Here is a 24,570-nt window from a genome sequence, read left to right as displayed (position 1 = left end):
TTCGACATGAATCCGCACGAAGTTAACCCGACACGAACACGCACGTTTAGGATTTGGGACCTTATATGGTCGACCCCATAAGAACCCGGAAATTTTGGGTTGGGTTGGGTCGGATATGGGTCGGGTTGGGTTATCCGTTAAGAAAAGAAATAATTGTTTTGATTATTTCTATTAATTAAAATAATATATTAAATTTTAATTTTAATAATTTTTATTAATTAAAAAATATTATAATTTTAATTTTATTAGTAAAAATATGATTAATACTATTATTAATTATTTTTTATGATAAAAAAATATTACTGCATACTTACATTTTATTAAAAAATAATTATTTTAACTTTATTAGTTAGATTTAGTTTTAATATACTTTAATTTTATTATTTGGATTTAAAAATTATTTAAATTAATTATTTTAATTTTGTAATATCTTATTTTATCGTGTAATGTCAAATTTTAATTATATAATATCATATGTCGGTCGTTATCGTATAGCGTTTATATTGTGTAGTAACTTACTATCATTAAAAGATGACTGATATTTTTTTGAATGACACGAAATCCGTACGAATCAGACACGACTTATATTTTTTTAGATGACACGAAATCTGCACGAATCCGACACGAATCTGTTTGGGTTGAACCCGATAAGAATACGATGATTTGGGTTGGGTTGGGTTGGGACCCGATAAGATTGGGTTGACCTGATAGCGACCCAATCCGCACGATTTGCCAGCCCTAACATTCTCTCCGTAGTTGAGTCATATTCTTTTTTGTTTGTCTCTAGGTAGTTCTGTCATTTCTTTTTTTTTCAAAAACTCTATCATCTATCATACATTATTTTTTCTTCCTCTCGTTTACAATATTCCTACTCTTACTTTACTCACTCCACTTTAACCTTTAACACAGTAATTTTCTAATCTTATGCCAAAATAAATGTCTCAACTACATTAAAACAGAGGGAATAAAAACTATTTTCATATTTATATTTGGAAAAAATCGAGGTTACAAGTTGTAGGTCATATAGAAAAAAAGAAAGAAAGTTGCAAACATTTCACGTGGTGGTACGGTATATATAGCCGCAAATGTCACATCCCACAGATAGAGTATCTTAGAGCACTCCCAATGGTGCCGGCTAAAAGTCGGTGTTTTTTCGCCGTCTATCGCCGAGTTATCGCCGACCAATGGGAGAGGTCGGCGATAATTCGGCGATTTTTCCTCCCGTTTTATCGCCAACCGGCGAAAAATCGTCGGATTATCGCCGAATTATCGCCGACCACTGTGGGCGATAATTCGGCGATAAATACATTTTTTGTTTTTTTTTTTTAATTTCCCCCCTATAAATACACACCTTCTCTTCATTCTCTCCCCATCCTCATCTGCGCCCACCGCCCTTGAATTTTTTTACTTTCAATTTTTTTTTCCATTCCTGTACTATTTTTTTAATTAATTTTCGTCGTTGTAATGTTTACCCGTGTTTAATACAACGAACTTTATTACTATTATTTGTTTTGTCTTATAAATTAAATTAGCTAGCTTTATTATATACAAAAGTAAAACAATTAAATTAGTGATGATGTAAAAATGAAATGTTGAGTTAGGGAGAAATAAGGGAGAAACCATTGGAGCAGTTGACTAAAAGTTGGCTAAAAACTGGGGATAAATTATGGTGCTGATGTGGCGCTGATGTGGCAGGAGTTAGGGAGAAATAAGGGAGGTTTTAGGAAAACTGTTGGGAATGCTCTTATCTATCCTGATCAATAGCGAAATTTGCAATTTCTCACTCAAAAATGGAGTATTATTGGTCACTATTAGCCCTAATGGAGTATCCCAGGATGGCCGAGCAGGTCCTTAAGGTGCACGATGCAGCCTTTGTTGTGTATATAGTATATTTAAAAACACAAATTAACATTTTTAATTGCATGAAAAAAATCCTTAGCCATTTCTTTTAAGTGTATCCTAAATACTAATAAAAAAATTTATGAATAGTACTCCCTCCGTACCAAGGTAGTTCCTAAGTAGTTGGGTCATTTCTTTTTTAAAAAAAAACTCTATCATATCTCATACTCCTACTTAATTTATTCTTTGTTCCTCTTATTTACTTTATTTCCACTTTTATTTTACTCACTCTACTTTAATTATTAACAAAATAATTTCTTATTTTTCGTGTCCAAAAGAAATGCATTAACAACAAAGTTAGAACAAAGGGAGAACAAAGGGAGTAAAAATAATTTTTATACTTATCTTTGGACAAAATCGAAGCTGGAAAAATAATTTTTATACTTATCTTTGGACAAAATCGAAGCTGGAAGTTGTAGAACATACAGAAATAGAAAGAAATTCAAGACATGTCACCTGGTGGTCCACAAATAGTCAAATGTCACATCCCATAGATAACGTATCTTATCTATCCTGATGAATAGAGAAATTGGTAATTCACACAAAATATTGAGTATTATTGGTTACTATTAGCCCTATTTTCTACACTCGCAACAGCTTTCATCTCAAAGCTATTCAAACCTTATCGACAGCCGGAGCAAAAACTCCGTCCGCCCGGCCCAAAACCATGGCCTATAATAGGCAATTTGCAACTTCTTGGCTCACTCCCACACCAATCCCTTCACCATTTATCCCAAAAACACGGTGAAATCATGCTACTGAAATTCGGAAAATTCTCAGTTGTGGTTGCATCATCGCCCAGGACTCGTCACAAACCCTAACCCTGTTTCCATCGTCATGAAACCTACACTTCCAACCCACCTTTATTGATTGTTAAATATTGTCAACAAGAATTCTATACATAATATGGATTATTTGTGTGAATTATAGTGATTCTGCCTGAATGGACAGAATTCGTTTATCAAATTAGTATATTATAAATATCGCACCCTCAAATTAAAAATGATAGATACGCCACTGTCCATCGACCCCCTTCCATAGGTGCTCTTCTCATAGTTATAGCCAACCAACGGGCAACGGTGTATCATCATCCTTGCAAGTTGCAACTAATTTAACTCTGGATAGAGCTCATATATCTTAGCTTATTTCATATTTTATCTCAATATTATCTTACTGAACAATTTAATTTACAAATCCCATCTTCTACGCCCAAATATAATTGAGATAGGCATCTCAGCAAAGTATAGTGCAGTTCTAGCACAAAATATGGGATGGATTAATTAATGCGATAGAATCCCGGTTGAAAAAATATCTCTTAAGCCAAACAAAGGACCACCACACTAACTAAATGTTACTCTTATTGCATGTGACCTTGTCTCTGCTCGTGACAAACTAATTTGTCTCTTTATCATAAAAGTACAAACATATATCACTACAAAAAAGAGTCCATTATTGAGCAGCCTTGTGCTCGCAAATGACAATAAAAAGTTAACAAGATAAATTTATTGATTGTTAAATATTTTCAACAAGTATTCTAGATATAATTTGGATTATTTGTCATGTGTGTACATATATGTGCATATAGTTACATCATACATGGAGGTGCTGTTTATTTCTACTTGTAACTAGGAGGGCTAGGGCGGACATAGAAAAGTAAGTATAATGTTGATAGAGACTTGACTAAACCTGATTTCTTATAGTCGAATAGTTATTGGCATATTAAAAATAATATTTTATTATTCGAAAAACCCTACCAATGATATATATACTCCCTCCGTCCCATAAAAGTATTGCATTTTTAGTTGAGCACAAATTTTAAAGTGGAGCTCCGTCACGTGCACATGGAAGGAAATTTCGCTGCTGACTTTCTGTCACATTGCGCATATAACTTTCAAAAAAGTGCCCATGTTTTAGAGTCCCCTCCCTTGGGTCTTAGTATTTGGTTGATGCATGATAGATTAGGTGTTTCTTATGTTCGTTAGTGTGTAATCGGGCTCTGCCCGATTTTCTTACCAAAAAAAAAGAAAATTAGAGTACAGTTAGTGGAGAATTAGTTCCATCTCATTAAAGAGAACAAAGTTTCCAAAATTAGAAAGTGTATACTTTGTGGAACGGATTAAAAAGGAAAGAGTGCATACTATAATCTTATAGGTCGGAAGGAGTACTATATATTAATCTAACTTAAAACCATGTATATGTAATGACTTTTCTTTATTATTTTTATTTTTTTACCTTTTTTTCTTCTTTTGACATTTTATTCTTCTTTTCTCATACTAATCTTTTGAAGCAATTTTTCTTCGTTTATCACTCTAGTTTCAGCCCCTAGTAGTCCATATTTTTGACGATAGGTCTTCATCTACATTTATTTTGTAAGAACTAAAATAATTTCAGAATTCATCTTACCTTGTTTCATATTTTATCCGAATATTATACTCTCTCCGTCTAAAAAAAATTAGGACATTTGGAACGGCACGGGAGTTAATGCATAATTGATATAGTAAGAGAGATGATGAGAAAGATAGTTAAATTAGTGTTAGTGGATGGTTAAAATCCACATTATTATTAGATTTTAATGGTGAACTCTAGTGATATAAGTTGTAAATAAATTGACGTATATGAGTAATGTGTTTGGGAAAATTTTCCATAAATGAAAATGAAAATTTTTTATGCGACAGATGAAAAAGGAAAATATCCTTAAATTTTTATAGGACGGGGGAGTATTACTTAACAATTTAATTTAGAGGTCCCCATTTTCTAGGCCCAAATACAAGTGAAATAGGCCTTCAACGTCCAAGTATAGTACTGCAGTCCAATCACAAAATATGGGATGGGTTATCCCGACATAATATATGCGAAAGAATTTCTGTTGAAAATATGTCTTGAGCTTAATAAAGGACCACCACAAACTGAAGGATAGTACACAAAATAGAAAGAAGATCGAAATTGAATTCTAACATGTTTCACACTTTCTCTCGTCAATTGGAACAGTGGCTTGGCCTATGCTGTATCCATCACTATAGTGTCAACCCCCTTCCATCGGTGGTCTTCTAAATAATTTTAGTTGGGGCACTTATTTTTTTCAAGTGCTGGTAGTATATTATAAATATTTTATGAACATTCTCTTCGTATTCTCTCCGTGTATTCTCTCCGTAACAAGATAGCTGAGTCATTATTTTTTTTGTTTAGTCCTAGGTAGTTGTGTCGTTTCTTTTTTTTCAAAAATTCTACTCCCTAACCCTACTCCCTCCGTCCCTCTATAGTTAAGTCGTATTCTACTCCCTAACCCTACTCCCTCCGTCCCTCTATAGCTGAGTCGTATTACTTTTTTGGTTGTCCTATTGTAGCTGAGTCATTTCCTATTTTGGTAAAAAACACAAAATTTTCTTCTCTCTTACTTTACTCTCTCCTACTTTATTCTCTTTTTATCTCTTCACTTTTGTCTTTCCTACTTTATTCTTATTCACTTAACTCACTTTTAACACAATTTCTTAAATCTTGTGCTGAAAAGAGATGTCTTTACTACAGAGGGACGAAGGGGGTATCATCTATCATACTTTATTTTTTCTTCCTCTCATTTACGATATTCCTATTTTTACTTTACCCACCCCACTTTACCTTTAACACAATAAATTTGTAATTCTTATGGCAAAAAAAATTGTCTCAAATACATTAGAATGGAGGGGAAAAAATCATTTTCATACTTATTTTTGGACAAAATCGAGGTTACAAAATTTAGATCATATAGAAAAAGAAAGAAAGTTCCGCACATTTCACGTGGTGGTATAGTATATATAGCCACAAATGTCATATCCCATAGATAAAGTATCTTATCTATCTTGAGCAATAGTGAAATTAGCAATTTCTCACTAAAAATGGAGTATTATTGGTTACTATTAGCCCTAATTTCTACACTCGCAACAGCCTTCATCTCAAAGCTATTCAAACCTTACCGGCAGCCGCAGCAAAAACTCCAGCTGCCCGGTCCGAAACCATGGCCTATAATAGGCAATTTGCACCTTCTTGGCTCAATCCCACATCAATCCCTCCACCATTTATCCCAAAAACACGGCGAAATCATGCTACTGAAATTCGGAAAATTCCCAGTTGTGGTCGCATCATCGCCCAAGATGGCCGAGCAGTTCCTCAAGGTGCACGATGCAGCCTTCGCCTCGAGGCCTCCTGCCCTGGCCGCCGGCAAACACATCAGCTACAACAACTCCGACATATCCTTTTCTCCCTATGGTCCATACTGGCGAGAAGCGCGTAAAATACTCATGTCTCAGCTTCTGAACACCAAAAAACTCGACCAACACGAGCGAATTCGCGTGGAGGAGAGACGTACCTTGTTCGCTCGCCTCAGAGCCCTCTCGGGGAAGCCAGTTGTGCTGAGAGAGCATCTATCACGCTACACGCTCTCTACCATTTGCAGAATGGTCTTGACCAACAAGTATGTTGGCGAATTAGACGAAGAGGGGACGATCATCGATGAGCATGGCATGGCGGAGATGATGCGCGAGTGGTTTGTGCTCAACGGAGTGTTCAATATTGGTGACTGGATTCCGTGGCTGGGCCCGCTTGATCTTCAAGGGTATGTGAAGAAGATGAAGGCTTTTCGCAAGAAATCGGATTGGTTTTTCGGGTTTGTGATCGATGATCACTTAGCTAAAAGGGCAAGAGGCGGCGGTGATGCAGATTTTGTTGATGCGTTGCTGGAGATAGCTGAGGATCCTAATGCTCAACTTGAGCTCACAAGGGATTGTCTCAAGTCATTGATCATGGTACTAATTTCTTCTTCATATTTATATTTATGTACGCCTAATTAATTATCATCCAAATTCCAATTTATGACAACCTTTCACTGATTTTTTTATCAATCTTTGATATTTATAAAATTTATTTCAACCTTTAGCAATTGTATAAATTCTATCCCAATAATTAGTAGAAGTGATCTATAGTACTAGTAAGAGTTAAATGAAACTTGTAATAGTTGACATCCAAAAAATGGCAATAGGGGTTTCAAATTCTAAAAGTAAATCTATTACAATTGCAGAATGTGGTGCTTGCTGGCCCGGACACCTCAATCACAGCGGTCGAATGGGCTATACACGAAATGCTCAGGCAGCCGCAAATAATTGAGAAAGCGAGAGAAGAACTGGAGAGGGTGATCGGAAGACACAAATGGGTGGAAGAGAATGAATTCACTAAGTTGCCCTACATTGATGCCATCATCATGGAAACATTCCGATTGCATCCGCTTGCCACGCTCTTACCCCATTACGCAATTAAGGATTGCAACGTTGCAGGTATCCAACATCTATTCTCACATTTTTGTAAGTATTGGATATGAAACACGAGATGTAAAAAAATAATGATACTGCAGGGTACCACATATCTAAAGGGACTACCGTGCTCGTGAATACATGGAGCACGGGTAGGGACCCGATTACATGGGATAGAGCTGAGGAGTTCGTGCCAGAGAGGTTTGTGGGGAAACAAACGGATATGACCGGAAGTAATTTTGCCCTACTGCCGTTTGGCTCAGGCAGGAGGATGTGCCCGGGATACAACCTCGGACTTAAGATTGTTCGAACAACGCTGGCTAATTTGTTGCATGGATTTGAGCTTAAACTGGATGAGGGCATGAGGAATGAAGATGTGAGCATGGAGGAACAATATGGACTTGCCACAAACCCTAAACACCCTGTTTCCATCGTTATGAAACCTACACTTCCAACCCACCTTTACTAAATTATTTATTGATTGTTATATATTTTCAACAAGAATTCTACATATATTAATATGGATTATTTCTGATGTGTGTGCGTATATATATATGTGTGTGAATTGTAGTGATTCCACCTGAATGGACAAGATCTGTTTATCAAATTATATCACTCTTAAATTATGTAGTTGAGTACTTTTGTGTTTAATTGCATGGAAGTGTAATGAATGATTTGTTTTTTTCTACTTGTAACTAGGTGCAGACATAGAAAAAAAATGTTGGTAGGGACTTTACTAATTAAACCTGATTTCTTTGTATGAATAATATATGATCAAAAGATTTTTATTTACTAAGATCAAATTTAAAAATATCATCAATTCCACTACCGGTAATATAAATATATATTACACCCCTAAATTAAAAATGATGGATATGCCACTGCCCATCGACCCCCTTCCATTTGAGCTCTTCTGATAGCCAACCAACGGGCAACGTCATCCTTGCAAGTTGTGACTAAACCCTAATTTAACTATGGATAGAGCTTCATATTTTATCTCAATATTATCTTATTGAACAATTTAATTTACAAATCTCATTTTCTAGGCCGAAATATAAGTGAAATAGGCCTATCAACCAAGTATAGTGCAGTTGAAGCACAAAATATGGGATGGGTTATCTCAACATAATGCAATAGAATCTCGGTTGAAAATATCTCTTAAGCCAAACAAAAAAGGACCACCACTATCTAAATGTTACTACTACTTATCTTATTGCATGTGTCCTATCTCTGCTCGTGACAAACTAATTTGTCTCTTTATCATAAAAGTAGAAACATTATATGCTAAATATAAAGAAGATCGAACTTGAATCCTAACATGTTTCAAACATTCACCCCTCAAAAAACAAATTTCACATTCTTGGATTATTTTTACTCACCACACGGTTGCATCAATATCCTCCGAAATGGCCAGACAGTTCCTAAGGGTGCATGATGCGAGTTTCGCCTATAGGCCCTCACTTGCAGCTGCCAAATCTACCAGCTACAAATATACTTCTTCGAGCTCGATCTCTACAAGCAAGTAGTACGTGCCAACGAGAGGCAAAATTTCCTGTCTCGCTCAAAGACCATTTGTCGATGGTGTGGAACATATATATCTAAAGGAGGTAACTCTGTTTTAAACATGGATGAATTGCATTACATGAGATGGTTTCTTAATTGAGGAGGAGGTCAAAGTGATCGTAAGAGAGATGGGTGATATTATGCATAACATTGGACCAATCTCGCCGTATTTCAGAAGCCCCATTTTGAACATGTGGGCCTAGCTTTTGAAGGAACTGGTCGCGGAAGCGTGCGATAATTGAAACAAATAAATCCCATCATAATCAAATCTATTTAGCAGATTATTTAGACAAATTCCATTCGCGTAAATTTCACATGTATCATGCTCATAACTTGAAATAATCATGCTTTAAGTATAATTGAAACCTAAAACATGTTTTTCTACGAAGCAGAAATAATACCTTGTTGATTCTCCAAAGAATAGATGATTGTTAGCGACTTATCCACGTGATGGTTTGAATACTAGACCACAGATCTTCTCTCTAGTTCCCGAACTGTACTCCAATATCAGTCAGTGTAGGCTGATCTCACCGGAATACTGGGACATAAATAAAGAAGACAATAAGAAATTCTTCTCCAAGTAGGAGAAAATTTCGAACTCCTCAAGGCAGAGCGGGACGAAAATTTGTGCAATAATAATTATTATTTTTGTCTCATTTATTCTCCTATTTATACTAAGTTCCTTTTAGGCCCAGGCATGGATCTATGAAAGGTTTTGGATATGGGCTCATCCAATTCACTTTTTACTAATTAAATTGAACCCACAATTTAATACAAGCTTTAATTGGAATATTACGAGTAGCCACTACAGAAGTAATATTGAATTCTCCCCATCCAAATCCGAAATTATAAGTAATTTGGGTTTCCGTATTAACTTTCATTTTCCGCGCTTAAGATAAAAATCTCCATTAATTAATTAATGCATGCTATGCGCTTAATCAATTAACTTCTTATTAATTCCAAGAGTGGACTTAGTATGAAACGCTTATTTATTATTCTTTGAGTAATCAAACTCCAACTAGCTAGGCTCTGAATAATAAAACTTTGTTTCGCGCTCCTCTTGAGGACATTATCAAACGAGACTCACCTCGCGCATGATTCAACATAATAGCAATCTTAGCACCGCTAGATATTAATCACCACTACCCAATATATCAGGATTATTGGGTTGCGAAAAACCCGCACCATTTGATAAGTCAAAGTAATGCATAATCAATACCGTATGCTCAATGCTAACCTACATTGATTAAGAAATAAATATTTATCAAGACCTCGCCTTTCAGTAGATAGCATAAAAATTTGTCTTGCTGTTAGATCCATTCAGTGCTTTACCACACCAATGTCATCTTATTTCAGTAAGGCTTAGAAACATGCGGACTGACATTGCTACCTTTCACGATGGATAGTCTAATTCCATCTAGGTCGTGAAATTCTTCTTTTTCTTTGTTTAGGACTGACCGTGTTATCTTAAAGTGGACGACGCCCACAACCAGTCTACTAAAACAAAGACTTAGACTTTGTTAAGTTTACTTATACATTTAAACATGCAATAGACATCCATTAAACGTAAAACATAACAACATTATGACAAAAATAATCTCTTTTATTCCTTAAAAAATAAAATAAGAATTTTACAGTATTCAATCACTCGAAACATGATTTCTAGTATACAAACTCTAACAACTTCTGCGCTTACATTGAAGCTTTCAAGCTCAAAAAAATTGACCCAACGTGCAAAAATGAACCTTAGTAACATGGGTGCTGAATTGAGTGTGTAAGGTATGTTCTATTTTATAGTAGTATTTAATTTCAGAACTCATCTTAGCATTTTTCATATTTTATCTGAATGTTAGTATTACTCAACAATTTAATTTAGAAAACCCCATTTTCTAGGCCTAAATATAAGTGAAATAGGCCTTCAACCAGTGGCGGATCCGGGGGCAGGAGGGGGTGACTGTCCCTCCCCGGCGATCAGCTACAAAGGACCCGGACATAAGTTTTCTGAGGTCACCCCTTCTGATAGCTTCTGACGCCGCCCCTTCCTATAGCTTCCGAGTCTCCTATGCCGCCCCAAGAAGAAGGATTTCACCCCCGACAATTGCTGGACCTGGACGCCGCCCCGAGAAGAGAAGTTCACGCCCCGGCAGATGCAGACGTCTCACAGCGAGAAGAAGGTTGAAGAAGCTCACTAGTGTTGGGTTAATTTGTTGAAAGCCTATACTATTTAATATTAATTTTAAGCCCTAGTAATAATAAATCAAAACTAGGGGTGGGAAAATATACCGATATACCGAAATACCGGACTTACCATACCGAAAAAATATCGAAAATACCGATTTTTCGGTATACCGTAGTTCTCGGTAGTACGGTAACGGTATCAAATATCCCATACCGCGGTATACCGTGGTATACCGAATCTTCGGTATATACAATACATGCGGTATACCGCGGTATACCGAATCTTCGGTATATACGCTATATATATAAACTTAAAATATTTAATATACATAATCTAATTAAATACTATATAAAAGACCTCAAACCCTACTTTCAGATTTAATCCCTCCGCCCCACATCTCAAGCAGATTCATTTGGCCCATATTGCGATTGTTTTACTTTAGTTTCATTTGGTACATATTTGAACAGTAACCTAAATCGTGTCTCATTTTATATTTAATATTAATATCAGTAGTTAGGTTATGATGGTTTCATCAAGTTTAAGTTTAAATGTTATTTTAAATATTTTGGGTATAGGTTTGGTTGTTTTGGATTTGGATTTAAATTGTTAAGTTTTATTGTTTTGGACTTTTTTCAAATAGTGGAACACTTGAAAATGTTATTTTAAATATTTTGGATATAATAGATTTTTTTATAACATGTATACCGTAAAAGTACGGTATACCGTAATACGGTACGGTATACCGCATTAATGGTATGATAATGGTATTGAAAATTATCATACCGAATTTTCGGTATACCGGAGTCCGGTATACCGAAAATTCGGTAAGGTATCGGTATGGAATTTTATCATACCGCTACTTTCGATACGGTATGCGGTATGACATTCTAAGTACGGTATACCGTACTGATCCACCTCTAATCAAAACAAGCCTCAACTGCCCCAATATATAATGTATTTAATTAAATAGTGCTAATTAAATTCTCACCTCTAAACCTCACGCTGCGGCTTCTTTGATCCCAAATTCCCAATTCCCAAACACTATATCTGCTGCCAACCGAAATCTGCAAATCGGAGAGTTGAATCTAACAAGTAACTTCCCAAGCTTAGTTCTTGTTTTTCCTTTTGCTTAATTTGTTAATAAAATAATTTTAATGGAATTGGGAATTTTGATTTTTGTTGAATATAGTAATTTTGGTGGAAATGGGAGTTTGGATTTGGGAATTCTCGAACTGAATTTTTAGTCCTGTAGTAGCAATTGTTTTGGTAATTGTAATGCCTGCTGTATCCAAGTCCCAAGATTTGTCATTTTATAGCATGAAGCATCGATAATTTGAGGATTAAATTAAACTAGCTTAATTATTCCTTTTCAATATTGGCAATTGATTCGCACTATACATGATCCCTGATTTGGGGAATTAAAATAATGCAGCTAGTTTAATTTAATCATTGTTATTTGTTTAGTTATTAATTTTGTGTGGTACATTTTGTTTGATTAGGAAAATCAGCAAATGGAAAAATATTTTGCAAAAAGGCCTAAAGTTTTAGTTGGTGCATTTAGTACTGGGCAAGGGTCAGAAGATTCAGATCAATACCAAATATTTGATGAAGCTGAAATTGAAGCTGATCTTGGTAAACGAAATTCAATTGCAAGTTATAATGTGAATATTCGTGATCGAATTCGTAGGAATATGTAGCTAAAGACCCTTGTCAACCAAAAGGTCTCAATTTTCAAAAAACATAAAAAATTTTCATTAGTTTATCGCTTGATTGAATTGGTTTTACTTTTACCCGTGGCAACTACATCTGTTGAAAGAGTATTTTCTGCCATGAAACTTGTCAAGATTGATCTACGGAATAGGATGGAAGATGACTGGTTGAACGACAGTTTGGTGGTATATAACGAAACATCGGCGGATCCAGGTGGGGTCGGATGGGGTCGGCTGACCCCACCACCAGCCCCGGAGTGCCGCCGGGGAGTTCCTTTCATCGGTCTCCGACCCTATCGCATTCACGTCTCCGACCCCACCTCACGCGTGAGATGATGAGACTGAGCATAGAGAAAGGCTGGGAGTGATGGAGGGCGAAGTCTATGGCAGCAGCGTCGGGTCAGGGAAGGCGGAGTCGAGAATGAAGAGATTGAGTAAATTCAGAAGCGGCCTTTTCATTTTTTTCACAGAAGAGAGAGAAATAGAAATCTTACTAATCTAAAGTGACAATTTGATGAAAAGACAATTTTATCCTTTTTGGAGGGAAAATGTGAAGCTATTTTGTTTACCCTTTTGGTCATTTTGAAAAATGACAACTATTGGATAGAAAATTGGTTCAATCAAATGATAGCTTCCCAATCAAGATTTGAAACAATTATAAACTAACATTGAATCTGCAAAATGAAACATGGAGAGATAAGGGGGGGAAGAAGAAAGAGGAAGGAGAAAGTGTGCATCGAGGAAGACCCCGAATCATCGCCGAAGCGGCGGCGAACGGCAGCAGCGGCTGTGGTGTGATAATGAGAGAGAAAGGTGAGAAGGAGAAAGAGAGAGAGATGCCGGAGATGAGGAGTAGGAGGCGGCGATGCAGCTTTGCAGGAGGGTGACGACGGGTGTGAAGAGAGAAGAGCGATGGAGGTGGACGTGAGAGAGGACATTGCTGGGGATAGAAAAGAAGATAGGAGAGAGGGAGGCAGACGAGCAGTGCAGCCTCGCAGCTATCCCACATGGCAGCGGTGAGGTGGTGTAGGCCGGGCAGGGATGGCGGCGGCGGCGGCAGCGTGAAGGAGAAGACGGGAGGAGAGGGAGGCGGATCTTGCATTTGTACTTTTTAAAGAATTGGGTCAAGCCCATTTTGCAAAACCTAATTCAGGCCCTGGGATGTAATATTAATTTTATTTAGTAACTAATTATTGAAAAAATTAGTATAAATTTTTCTTTTGTAAGAAATTTTATAAAATTCTGAATTCATTAGCTTCATGATAAAAAAATTTCTTTTTTAAAAATAAAAGATAATAATAGATTAGAGTTTAGAGTTTTCTTTTATCATGACAAAATTGTTTTGTTTTATCATTTTATTCCCGTATAAATATTTTTCTTTTGGTTTGAATATTTTCTATAAGAAAACATGATAACTGTTTATATTTTCTGAATAAAAATTAATAATTATTTAGTTACGTATTATTAATATATGTTTTGAAAAAGGAAAAATCAGTGAATAATATTCATATCAGTTTTTCTAAACTTTTAGACGTTAGGATTGAGAATATTAAGAAAATAGTAGTAAATGAAAAGTCAACTTTGACATATCAATAATAGTAATAGTAATACTGTTATATAGGAATAATATTTGTATATCTTATTCTAATTAAGTCATACTTTTTTAATATAGTTACACTGTTACATTTTTTTTTTTTTTGTTATTAATTTTTATTATTTTTATTTCACTTAGATTATAAATTAAAATTATATTGGTATTTCATTCATTAGGAAGTAGTAAATTCTTCGTTTAGAGTTAGACAAGATAAATACATTTCTGTTTTTTTAAATCTTCATATTGATTTGAATTTATATTTTCTATAAATTTATTATATATATTATATTCATTATTTGAAATTATTATGTCCTGTGCATAGCATAGATGTTAATACTAGTGGGCTAAAGGGCACAATTAATAAGGAGAGATAACTTAGTCAATACGATTCTATCATTTATTAATTTCATTTTCCTATATTTATATGTGAACTAGAATTAAATAAATAATTGCATCAAGAAAGAAAACATGGCCGCATTATTTATCTAAGATTAAAAGATTAAATATGTTGATTTATCCAATTGAATGGGCTTTGCTCTTCTCGGAAGTCTACTAAAATATATTCAATTCTAAAATTTCAATTAATGTTAAGTACTAATAGTGTACTATTTTTTTTATATATCTAAAATTAGTATTTCTTAATTTCTTTAAATTTTCAACTTTATTATTCTTATTCAAATTATTTTAAAATTTTCAAAATTGGGGATGTTGCGGAAAAAGTATACACTCTGAGTTCATTACTAACATATTTTGGGATAACACGAGTTTTTTAATACACTAGTAAAATAGAAGAAAGATAGAAATAAAAAGTTATTGAAATATTGTTACTTAAAAATGATATACGCCTCAAAAAAGAGTAATAGTTTTTTAAAAAAAAATAGTGTATTTTTATAGGACGGACTTGCAAAATAGTCTATTTTTATGCGATAGAGTAAATATTTTTTTTATTAAAGTATTGATATTCGTAGGAATTATTGAAATTAAAATATATTAATATAAATAATTATATTAGTAATTATTTTAAATATTTTTAATCTGGTTCGACCCCACGATATTTAGTTTCTGGATCCGCCATTGTAACGAAAGGTCCATCTTTGCCACTCTTTCTAATGAAAGAATCTTGAAGCGTTTTCAAGATATGGATATCCGGAGAAGTCAGTTGTCGCAATTAACGGATGCAAGTGCTACTTGAATTGTAATATGTTATTTTTATTATTATAAATATATATATTGAATTTAATGATATTTAAAATTTAATATTTTATTATTTTATTCTCGCCATTCGGTTTTCAGATCCTGGCTCCGCCACTGCCTTCAACCAAGTATAGTACTGCAGTCCAATCACAAAATATGGGATGGGTTATCCCAACATAATATATGCAATAGAATTTCTGTTGAAAATATGTCTTAAGAAGGACCACCACAAACTGAATGATAGTACTATCTTGCTGCATGTGTCCCTGTCTCTGCTCGTCATTTTTATCACAAAAGTACAAAAAATAGAAAGAGTATCGAAATTGAATTCTAACATGTTTCACACTTTCACTTATCAAAAACATAATATTTCACAGCCAAAATCTTCACACCTTTCATTTTTCCAAATGGAGAGTTCTTGGATTCTTTTTGCCTTGCTATACGGAGCTGCGGTAGCCTTCGTCGCAAAACTCATCATACACAGAACCAAACCAAATCGAAAATTCCCACCAGGTCCGAAACCATGGCCCATAATAGGCAACTTGAACCTTATTGGCCCAATCCCACATCAATCCTTTCACCACTTATCCCAAAAATACGGCGAAATTATGCAGCTCAAGTTCGGAAAATATCCTGTCCTGGTTGCATCATCCCCTGAGATGGCCAGACAGTTTCTGAGGGTGCATGATGCGAGCTTCGCGTCCAGGCCCTCTCTTGCAGCTGGCAAATATACCAGCTACAACTACAGGGACCTAGTATGGGCCCCACATGGCCCATACTGGCGCCAGACTCGGAGAATATACTTCTTCGAGGTCTTAAGCCCTAAGAAACTCGATCTCTACAAGCAAGTACGTGCCAACGAGAGGCAGAATTTCCTGTCAAACTTACGTGCCCTGGCAGGTAAGCCTGTCGTGCTTAAAGACCACTTGTCGCGCTATAGTTTGTCCACGGTGTGGAAGATAATATCAAAAGATGAGTATTTTAGTGACTCTAATGGAGGACACTCTGTTTTAAATATGGATGAATTGCATGAGATGGTTGATGAGTGGTTTTTGCTTTCTGGAGTTTTTAACATTGGAGATTGGATTCCATGGCTGAGTCCATTTGATTTGCAAGGATATGTCAAGAAAATGAAGGCCTTGAACAAGAAAATGGATAAGTTTTACAACTATGTGATAGATGATCATTTAGCTAGAAGAGTTGAGGAGAAAGACGAAATTGCCCCTATGGATTTTGTTGATACTCTGTTGCAAATAGCAAAGGATGGCAATAAGGTTGAAGTTGAGCTCACTAGGGATTGTGTCAAGGCATTGATACAGGTACAATAATTTTGAGTTTATTAACTTTGCCCTATTTTTAATTAGGTGAAATTTTGATTAGTTTTGTTATAATTGTAGAACTTGATAGTGGGATCCATGGATACGTCTGCCACGACAATCGAATGGGCTATACACGAAATTATCAGACATCCGCGCATAATTGAGAAGGCAAAAGCAGAGCTGGACAAAGTGATCGGAAGAGAGAGATGGGTGGGAGAGGATGACTTCTCTCAATTGCCTTACTTGGATGCCATTTTGACCGAGACGTTCCGGCTCCACCCGCTGGCCACGTTGTTAGTCCCCCATTATGCGATTCAAGATTGTAACGTTGTAGGCTACAACGTATCAAAGGGGACGACGGTTTTTGTCAATGTGTGGAGCATAGGCAGGGATCCCGGGGCGTGGGATTCCCCAGATGAGTTTTTGCCAGAGAGGTTTCTAGGGAAGGAAACTGATTTGTCGGGGAGCAACTTCGCATTGCTCCCCTTTGGCTCGGGCAGGCGGATTTGCCCTGGATATAACCTCGGACTAAAGGTTGTTCGAACAATGTTGGCTAATTTGTTGCATGGATTCGACCTCAAATTGGTCGATGGCATGAAGCCTGAAGACGTGTCTCTCGAAGAGGAGTATGGACTCACCACACATCCTAAGCATCGACTTTCCCTGCTCATGGAACCTACTTTGCCAGTGCATCTTTATTAGATTATTTTATACTATTTCTCAATAATTACATAAGAAATTGATGAGTTCATGAGCTCGTGGTTAATTTTCTAGCTTTTAGTATGTCTATCTTTGTATATGTGATGACTGAAATTGCTTGAAAAATAGTAGTGTATTATCTATATTTGTTATGTCGTGCGTTTTCAATTGAAACTGAGCTTATTGGGTTACCAAAAATGTTCTTGTTTGGTTGGAAAATTAATAAATATTTCGTTCTATTTCTGGCAGACGGGCAAGGGGGATAGAGATGGATTCAGGCGGCGTTGGATGAGTTGGGGGTAGAGATGACAATCGAGTCCGTTTACTCAAATCGGCTCAGGTTGCTGATTAATCGAATGCGAGCTAATTGGATTGGAAGATTGCGTTAGAATTTACAATGCTAATCCTAAACAATCGGCTTTCAGATTAGTCCAACAGACTAAGTAATAAGAATGTAATCAAATGCAAACTCTAAATATTGGACAAACTCTAAACTATGATATGGACCGTTAGAAAATGTCAACACAGTGTCAACGGTTGATGCGGTGTTGATATTGTCTTGACATTTTCTGTTGCTACTATTTTATCATCTGTTGATATTTTTTAACGGTCCAGTTCATAGTTTGCATTTTATTCCTAAACATTACTCCATCCGTCCCCGATTAAGAGTCACACTTGCGTTTCTACACTCGTTTTGTAAAAATAATAATAAATAGTTAAAGTCGATAAATAGTAAAATGAGATAGAGAATAAGGGAGAGAAGAGTCTTCTTTACATTATTCTCTCTTACTTTACCATTTTCCCACTTTAACTATTTATTATCATTTTTACAAAACGAGTGCATAAATACAAGTGTGACTCTTAATCGGGGACGGGTGGAGTATATATTTATAGTATATAAATAAAGGGGAGCATTAGGGTGGCACCATAGTTAGAGTGACAACGTACCACCAACCTCGTGCTTCCATGTGACACGCTATCCAGCATTATTAGGGGCTTATCCAGCAATATCATAGTAAGCGTTTTAGATGGATTTCTACAGATTGTATGATAGTACTATGTGGATTGCAGTGTAGAGTGTTGAGTATTGTTGTATAGGCTATAATTCAAAATGCGGTATAAAAAAACAATATGTCTATATATATAAACAGCAACTGAAACATTCTATACCTACACATCAATACTCAACAATCTACACAGCAATCCACCTATTACTATCATGCAATCTATAAACACATACTAAATGAATATTGCTGGATAAGCCTCTAATATTGTTGGATAACGTGTCATGTGGCAGCACGAGATTGGTGGTACGTTGTCAATTTAAGAAGGATTGTCATCTTAACATAATCCATTAGGGTTTATGGTTTAGGGTTTAGAGCATTAGGGTGACACCATGTTTAGAGTGACTTCATAACTATAATCCTAGCCCTTAGATAAGTAAGATGAACGCCTAAGATTGAATTTATGAAATAGAATTCAGATTGCAGTCTTTTATGTTGGAATTGCAGACGTGGGTATTTTAGTCAATTACAAAAAATTAAATTTGAAACGGATTTGGCAGATCCCACATTTTAGTCGCATTCGTGAAATTGAAGGAAGACTGCAGACCACAAAGCTATAATCAACAATACTGCGAGAACAAATGTTGCAATTGTTTGAATAAACTATATCAGGACCAAGTACAATAAAGTAATATGTAAACTACAAAAATACTATTTGGTAACACTGTAATATTCATAGAGTAACACTGTAATCTGGTAAGATAAAAAAAACTATTACGAATGATGCAAGCGCATAACACTGCAATATTCATAGAGTAACACTGCAATATTTATAGAATAAAACTACAATCTGGTGACAGACTAAAAATAGAGAATGTCAATTTTGCCCTTCAGCGTTTTTTATGTTCCAATTTTATTAAAATGGGCTGCCACATAGTGTTATTTCAGTTGTTCACATTGTCAATCTATCATTAGCTATTGTTTGATTGTTATAGCTCATTATCATACGATCATCTTATGATTAAATTGTGAAATTATTTTAATTAGAAAAAGAATTATGACTAATTATCATAAGACTATTCATCTGGTGAAATTCAATTTTATATATTAAGTGGTGAAATTCAATTATAAAAAGTAATCTTCCAAACCAAAAACTCATTAAATGACATCTTTTGATCGATCAATACATGTTTTCTATATACTAGTATATAATTGCTGGTAACATTCTTTTTTTTTTTTCCTTCTAAAAATGATTGCATATTTGATGATTTAACATTCTATGCAATAAGAAATGAAGGTGGGGTTGGCAAGAGTTTTGCCTTTCTGAGCCCACCAATCAATTGAAAATGCAAAACACTTCAACTTCTAAAAACTTTTTAACTGATAGTAATAATCTTTAATTAAAACTCTAGCTAGTTAGTCCCAAAAGTAAATTAAAATTTACTCTTCTGTTATATAAAATCGTATGACTGGATGGAAATTATTTAAAGTTTTGCCATTAACTAGTATACAGGCAACATAGATAGATACTACTACTAAAATACTTAAATTGAAACAAGCCAAAAGTTGTATATATTTAACATGAGATTTAATTAAGCACGTCTTTTACCAAATAAAGAGTTAAGAACTTTATGGAAGACTAATATTTAATGTGTTTGTTGAAAATTCTACTACTACTAAAAGCCAAACATACTTTTTCCACAATCCTACCATGTTAGAGCACAAAAAGTTGTAGCAAAACATTTACGACTCTTTGCAATATGTTGACAAAAATTATGTACTTAATCAAGATTTAGTGGGATAAATCTTTAGCGATGAGGTTAGAAGTCCAATTTCTGCCACCACCATATTTGTGTTGGGAAAATAGTGATAATTATCAAATTGTATACAGCACCACCATAACAATTCTTTTTTCTTATTTACGTTATTTTGCATTAATACAAACACAGAAATTGAGCTGATTTTTTTTTTCTACAAATTCGAGTACAACCATTTAAAACTCACCAAACATTTTTTGCAATTATTATCACCACAAAACAACTAGCTTGATAACGAAAACATGGGATATATATATGATGCATTGCCTCAAAATAGTACAGCTAGCGACAAATTAAATGTTCTAGTGCATCAGTCCACGTCTATTCACGTGACAAATTTTTATCGCATTGTGTATAAACAAATTAATTAAATCATGAATAGTATAAAAGATAGAAAGAAGGTCGAAGTTGAAACCTACCTAACATGTTAGTACTTATAAAGAAGCTTTCACCTATATATACAGGTACAATTTTCACCTTCAAAACAACAAATTCCCCAGCCAAATGGATAGTTCTTGGATTCTTTTTGCCTTACTATATGCAGTTGTAATAGCCTTTGCCTCAAAACTATTCCGAACCAAACCAAACCGGAAAATCCCACCAGGTCCAAAACCATGGCCTATAATAGGAAACTTGAACCTTATTGGTCCGATCCCACATCAATCCTTTCACCACTTATCCCGAAAATATGGCGACATTATGCAGCTCAAGTTCGGAAAATATCCAGTCGTGGTTGCATCATCACCCGAGATGGCCAAACAGTTCCTGAGGGTGCATGATGCGAGCTTCGCCTCCAGACCCCCACTTGCAGCTGGCAAATATACCAGCTACAACTACAGGGACCTAGTATGGGCCCCACATGGCCCATACTGGCGCCAGACTCGGAGGATTTACTCGTATGAGGTCTTCAAGAATAAGAAGCTCGAGCTCTATGAGCAAGTACGTGTTGCTGAGAGGCAATATTTCTATTCAAGCATACGGGCCCTGGCTGGTAAGCCTGTCGTGCTGAAAGACCACCTGTCGCGCTATAGTTTGACAACTACATGGAAGATGCTATCAAGAGATGAGTATTTTAGTGAGGGAAATTCTGTCTTAAATATAGATGAATTGCACAAGATGGTTGATGAGTGGTTTTTGCTTTCTGGAGTTTTTAACATTGGAGATTGGATTCCATGGCTGAGTCCATTTGATTTGCAAGGATATGTCAAGAAAATGAAGGCCTTGAACAAGAAAATGGATAAGTTTTACAACTATGTGATTGATGATCATTTAGCTAGAAGAGTTGAGGAGAAAGACGAAATTGCCCCTATGGATTTTGTTGATACTCTGTTGCAAATAACAAAGGATGGCAATAAGGTTGAAGTTGAGCTCACAAGGGATTGTGTCAAGGCATTGATACAGGTACAATAATTTTGAGTTTATTAACTTTGCTTTTATTTATTTATTTATTTACAAAAGTTTTGTATAATTGTAGAATTTGATAGTGGGATCCATGGATACATCTGCCACAACGATCGAATGGGCTATACATGAAATTCTTAGACAACCACGTATAATTGAGAAGGCGAAAGCAGAGTTGGACAAAGTGATTGGAAGAGAGAGATGGGTGGAAGAAGATGACATCTCTCAATTACCCTATTTGGATGCCATTGTGACGGAGACATTCCGGCTTCACGCAGTGGGCACAATGTTAGCCCCCCATTACGCGATGCAAGACTGTAACGTTGCAGGCTACGACATATTAAAGGGGACTACTGTTTTTGTCAACGTGTGGAGCATAGGTAGGGACCCCAAGGCGTGGGACTCCCCAGATGAGTTCCTTCCCGAGAGATTTATAGGGAAGGAAACTGATGCGTTTGGGAGCAACTTCGCATTGCTCCCCTTTGGCTCGGGTAGGCGGGTATGCCCTGGAATTAACCTCGGACTTAAGGTCGTTCGAACAATGCTGGCTAATTTGTTGCACGGATTTGACCTAAAATTGGTCAATGGCATGAGGCCTGAAGATGTGTCTCTCGAAGAGGAGTACGGACTCAGCACACATCCTAAACATCGACTTTCCCTACTCATGGAACCTACTTTGCCATTGCGTCTTTATTGAATTATATGTTATTTCTCAATGAGTGTACTAAATGGTATAGTTGGTAGAATGAATGAGTTTGTAATTAATTTATAAAATTTAATATGTGCTAGCAAATCTTTATATATTTCATGAGTTAAAATGCGTGATTTACATCTTATTTAATACTCCCCCGTCCCACAAAAGATGTCACGCTTGTGGGACAGCACGAGATTTTAGGAGGTTTTGTTTTGTGTATTAAATGGAGAGAGAAAATATAATTTTTATATTCATGTAAGAGAGAACTTTTTCTAGAAAGAGAAATGTGACATCTTTTGTGAGACAAACTAAAAAGGAAAGTGTGAACATCTTTTGTGGGACGGAGAGAGTACTATTATTTTTTAGTGGGTATGCCACATTTCTTTCAAGTACATATATTTTGAATGGTTGAAAACAAGTACTCCATAATATATTAATATGTTACGAGAAATGTATATTATTTAAAATTATGTGATTAATAAATATATATTTAAACATATTAAATTTTATTTTCCAAAAGCCCAATTTTGATGGTCAATAAAATTATGGGCCATATTTTCAGCCCATAGTTTTGGGCATAAAATGCAGCTTTAATGGCCTAAAATACACAATGAACCTTTTAAAGCAAAATATTTATCTAATAACAGTATTTTTCTTTGTTTATATAGAAACTTATATACATTATTTAAGGATGCACCTATTTATAATCAAAACTTTAAATAATCTAATATGCTAAATCTCTATCTATATTTCTTTCTTCCCCCATATATATAATAATTCGGGCATGCTTATTAAGTAGTGTAACCCATGCTTGAACTTTTTGACTCGATCAATCCATTATTAAAGCTCATGCAATAATAGTCAAAAACGAAATTCTCAAATGGGAGCGAAGCAAAATTAATTTATTCTCACCTTCAATTAGAAAAGTAAAATAACTAAAAAATTATTTTCAGTTATTACATTTTACACTAGGTCGAATTTTATTGCCTTTTTGTTAGTGTAAATTATTGGAAAATCATGAATTTTGGCCACTATATTCAAATTTATTTTGTTAGAGATAGAATTTTAGTCAAATTTTGGTCTATCCAACAACTTTAAAAATCAATCATAAAAATAATGAGTTTTAACCTTTTTCTTAAGAGTGAACTTCAAAAATGGTCTCTGACCTATGGGTTTATCTCGTCCATAGTCCCTGGACTTTAAAAATATCGACAGTAGTCCCTGGACTAAGGGTTTATCTCAAAATTGGTCCTTTTGGCTTTTTTTTGTACGAAAATGCCCTTTTGGGGGGTTTTGACGGTTTTGGGCAATTTGGTCTTTTTACACTTTTAACATTTTAAATCCGATATTATTTCAGTTATGTACTAAATTTGATATTATTTCAAAATTATCATTCTTCTTCCATTTTATCATCCTTCACTTTGTTTTTTTATTTCAATATTATATTTAATTTTATAAAATTAAAATTAAAATTTTGATTTTTAAATATCAATAAAAATTTTAATTAAACTATTAATTCATGGACACTATAAATATTGATTAAAACTATTAATTTTTGTTATTTAATACAATATTCAGCTGAATTGAAGAAGTACACACAAATAATATTAATCATGATGGAAAAATAAGAGCTATTCTATTTAGCCTTCGTTCGGTTGTTATAATTGTTTGTGATTAAATATTATGAAGTTGACTAAAAATTTGATCCTACTAAAAATTTTCTATAGGAGTATTTTTGTTGAAAATTACTAGTAAATTTTGATTGTTTTCAAATTAATAAACAAAAATTATATTAGTCTTACATTAGATGCATATTTATTTCAGAATAAATCGTGTTATATGATATATTTATGATTAAAGCTATTAAATATTGATTAAAACTAAGTCGTTGCCATATTGATTAAATATTATACACTTTCAAATATTGATTATGACTATTAATTTTTTTTATTTAATAATTTTTGTAATTAAAAAAAATTATTGATATTTAAAAATTAAAATTTAAAATTTTGTAAAATTAAATCTAATATTGAAATAAAGAAACAAAGTGAAGGATGACAAAAGGGAAGAAGAATGATAATTTTGAAATATATCAGATTTAGTACATAACTGAAATAATATCATATTTAAAATGTTAAAAGTGTAAAAAGACCAAATTGTCCAAACCCCCCAAAACCCCTCAAAAGGGCATTTTCGTACCAAAAAAAGCCAAAAGGACC

General features: G+C 34.7%; 3 protein-coding genes across 3 annotated transcripts; all 3 read left to right on the top strand.

Annotated features, from left to right (window-relative positions):
• Positions 1-5,721: 5,721 nt before the first annotated feature.
• LOC125204971 (cytochrome P450 71AU50-like) lies at positions 5,722-7,804 on the top strand. Its single transcript, XM_048103747.2, has 3 exons — positions 5,722-6,677; positions 6,950-7,202; positions 7,280-7,804. The coding sequence occupies exons 1-3, from the start codon at positions 5,772-5,774 to the stop codon at positions 7,645-7,647; spliced, it is 1,527 nt and encodes a 508-aa protein (XP_047959704.1). The 5' UTR covers positions 5,722-5,771; the 3' UTR covers positions 7,648-7,804.
• Positions 7,805-15,779: 7,975 nt separating this feature from the next.
• Positions 15,780-17,587, top strand: LOC125203226 (flavonoid 3'-monooxygenase-like). The gene is made up of 2 exons (XM_048101537.2): positions 15,780-16,736; positions 16,815-17,587. The coding sequence occupies exons 1-2, from the start codon at positions 15,825-15,827 to the stop codon at positions 17,436-17,438; spliced, it is 1,536 nt and encodes a 511-aa protein (XP_047957494.1). The 5' UTR covers positions 15,780-15,824; the 3' UTR covers positions 17,439-17,587.
• Positions 17,588-20,673: 3,086 nt separating this feature from the next.
• Positions 20,674-22,475, top strand: LOC125204278 (cytochrome P450 71AU50-like). Its single transcript, XM_048102880.2, has 2 exons — positions 20,674-21,657; positions 21,731-22,475. Exons 1-2 carry the CDS (start codon positions 20,761-20,763, stop codon positions 22,352-22,354), a joined length of 1,521 nt encoding a protein of 506 aa, XP_047958837.1. The 5' UTR covers positions 20,674-20,760; the 3' UTR covers positions 22,355-22,475.
• Positions 22,476-24,570: the final 2,095 nt, after the last annotated feature.

This window comes from Salvia hispanica, chromosome 6 (genome assembly GCF_029641045.1).
Source record: "Salvia hispanica isolate PSC_SH4W2 chromosome 6, Shi_PSC_v1, whole genome shotgun sequence".
NCBI classification, from domain to species: Eukaryota; Viridiplantae; Streptophyta; class Magnoliopsida; order Lamiales; family Lamiaceae; genus Salvia; species Salvia hispanica.
This window is presented reverse-complemented; position numbering and strand designations above follow the sequence as displayed.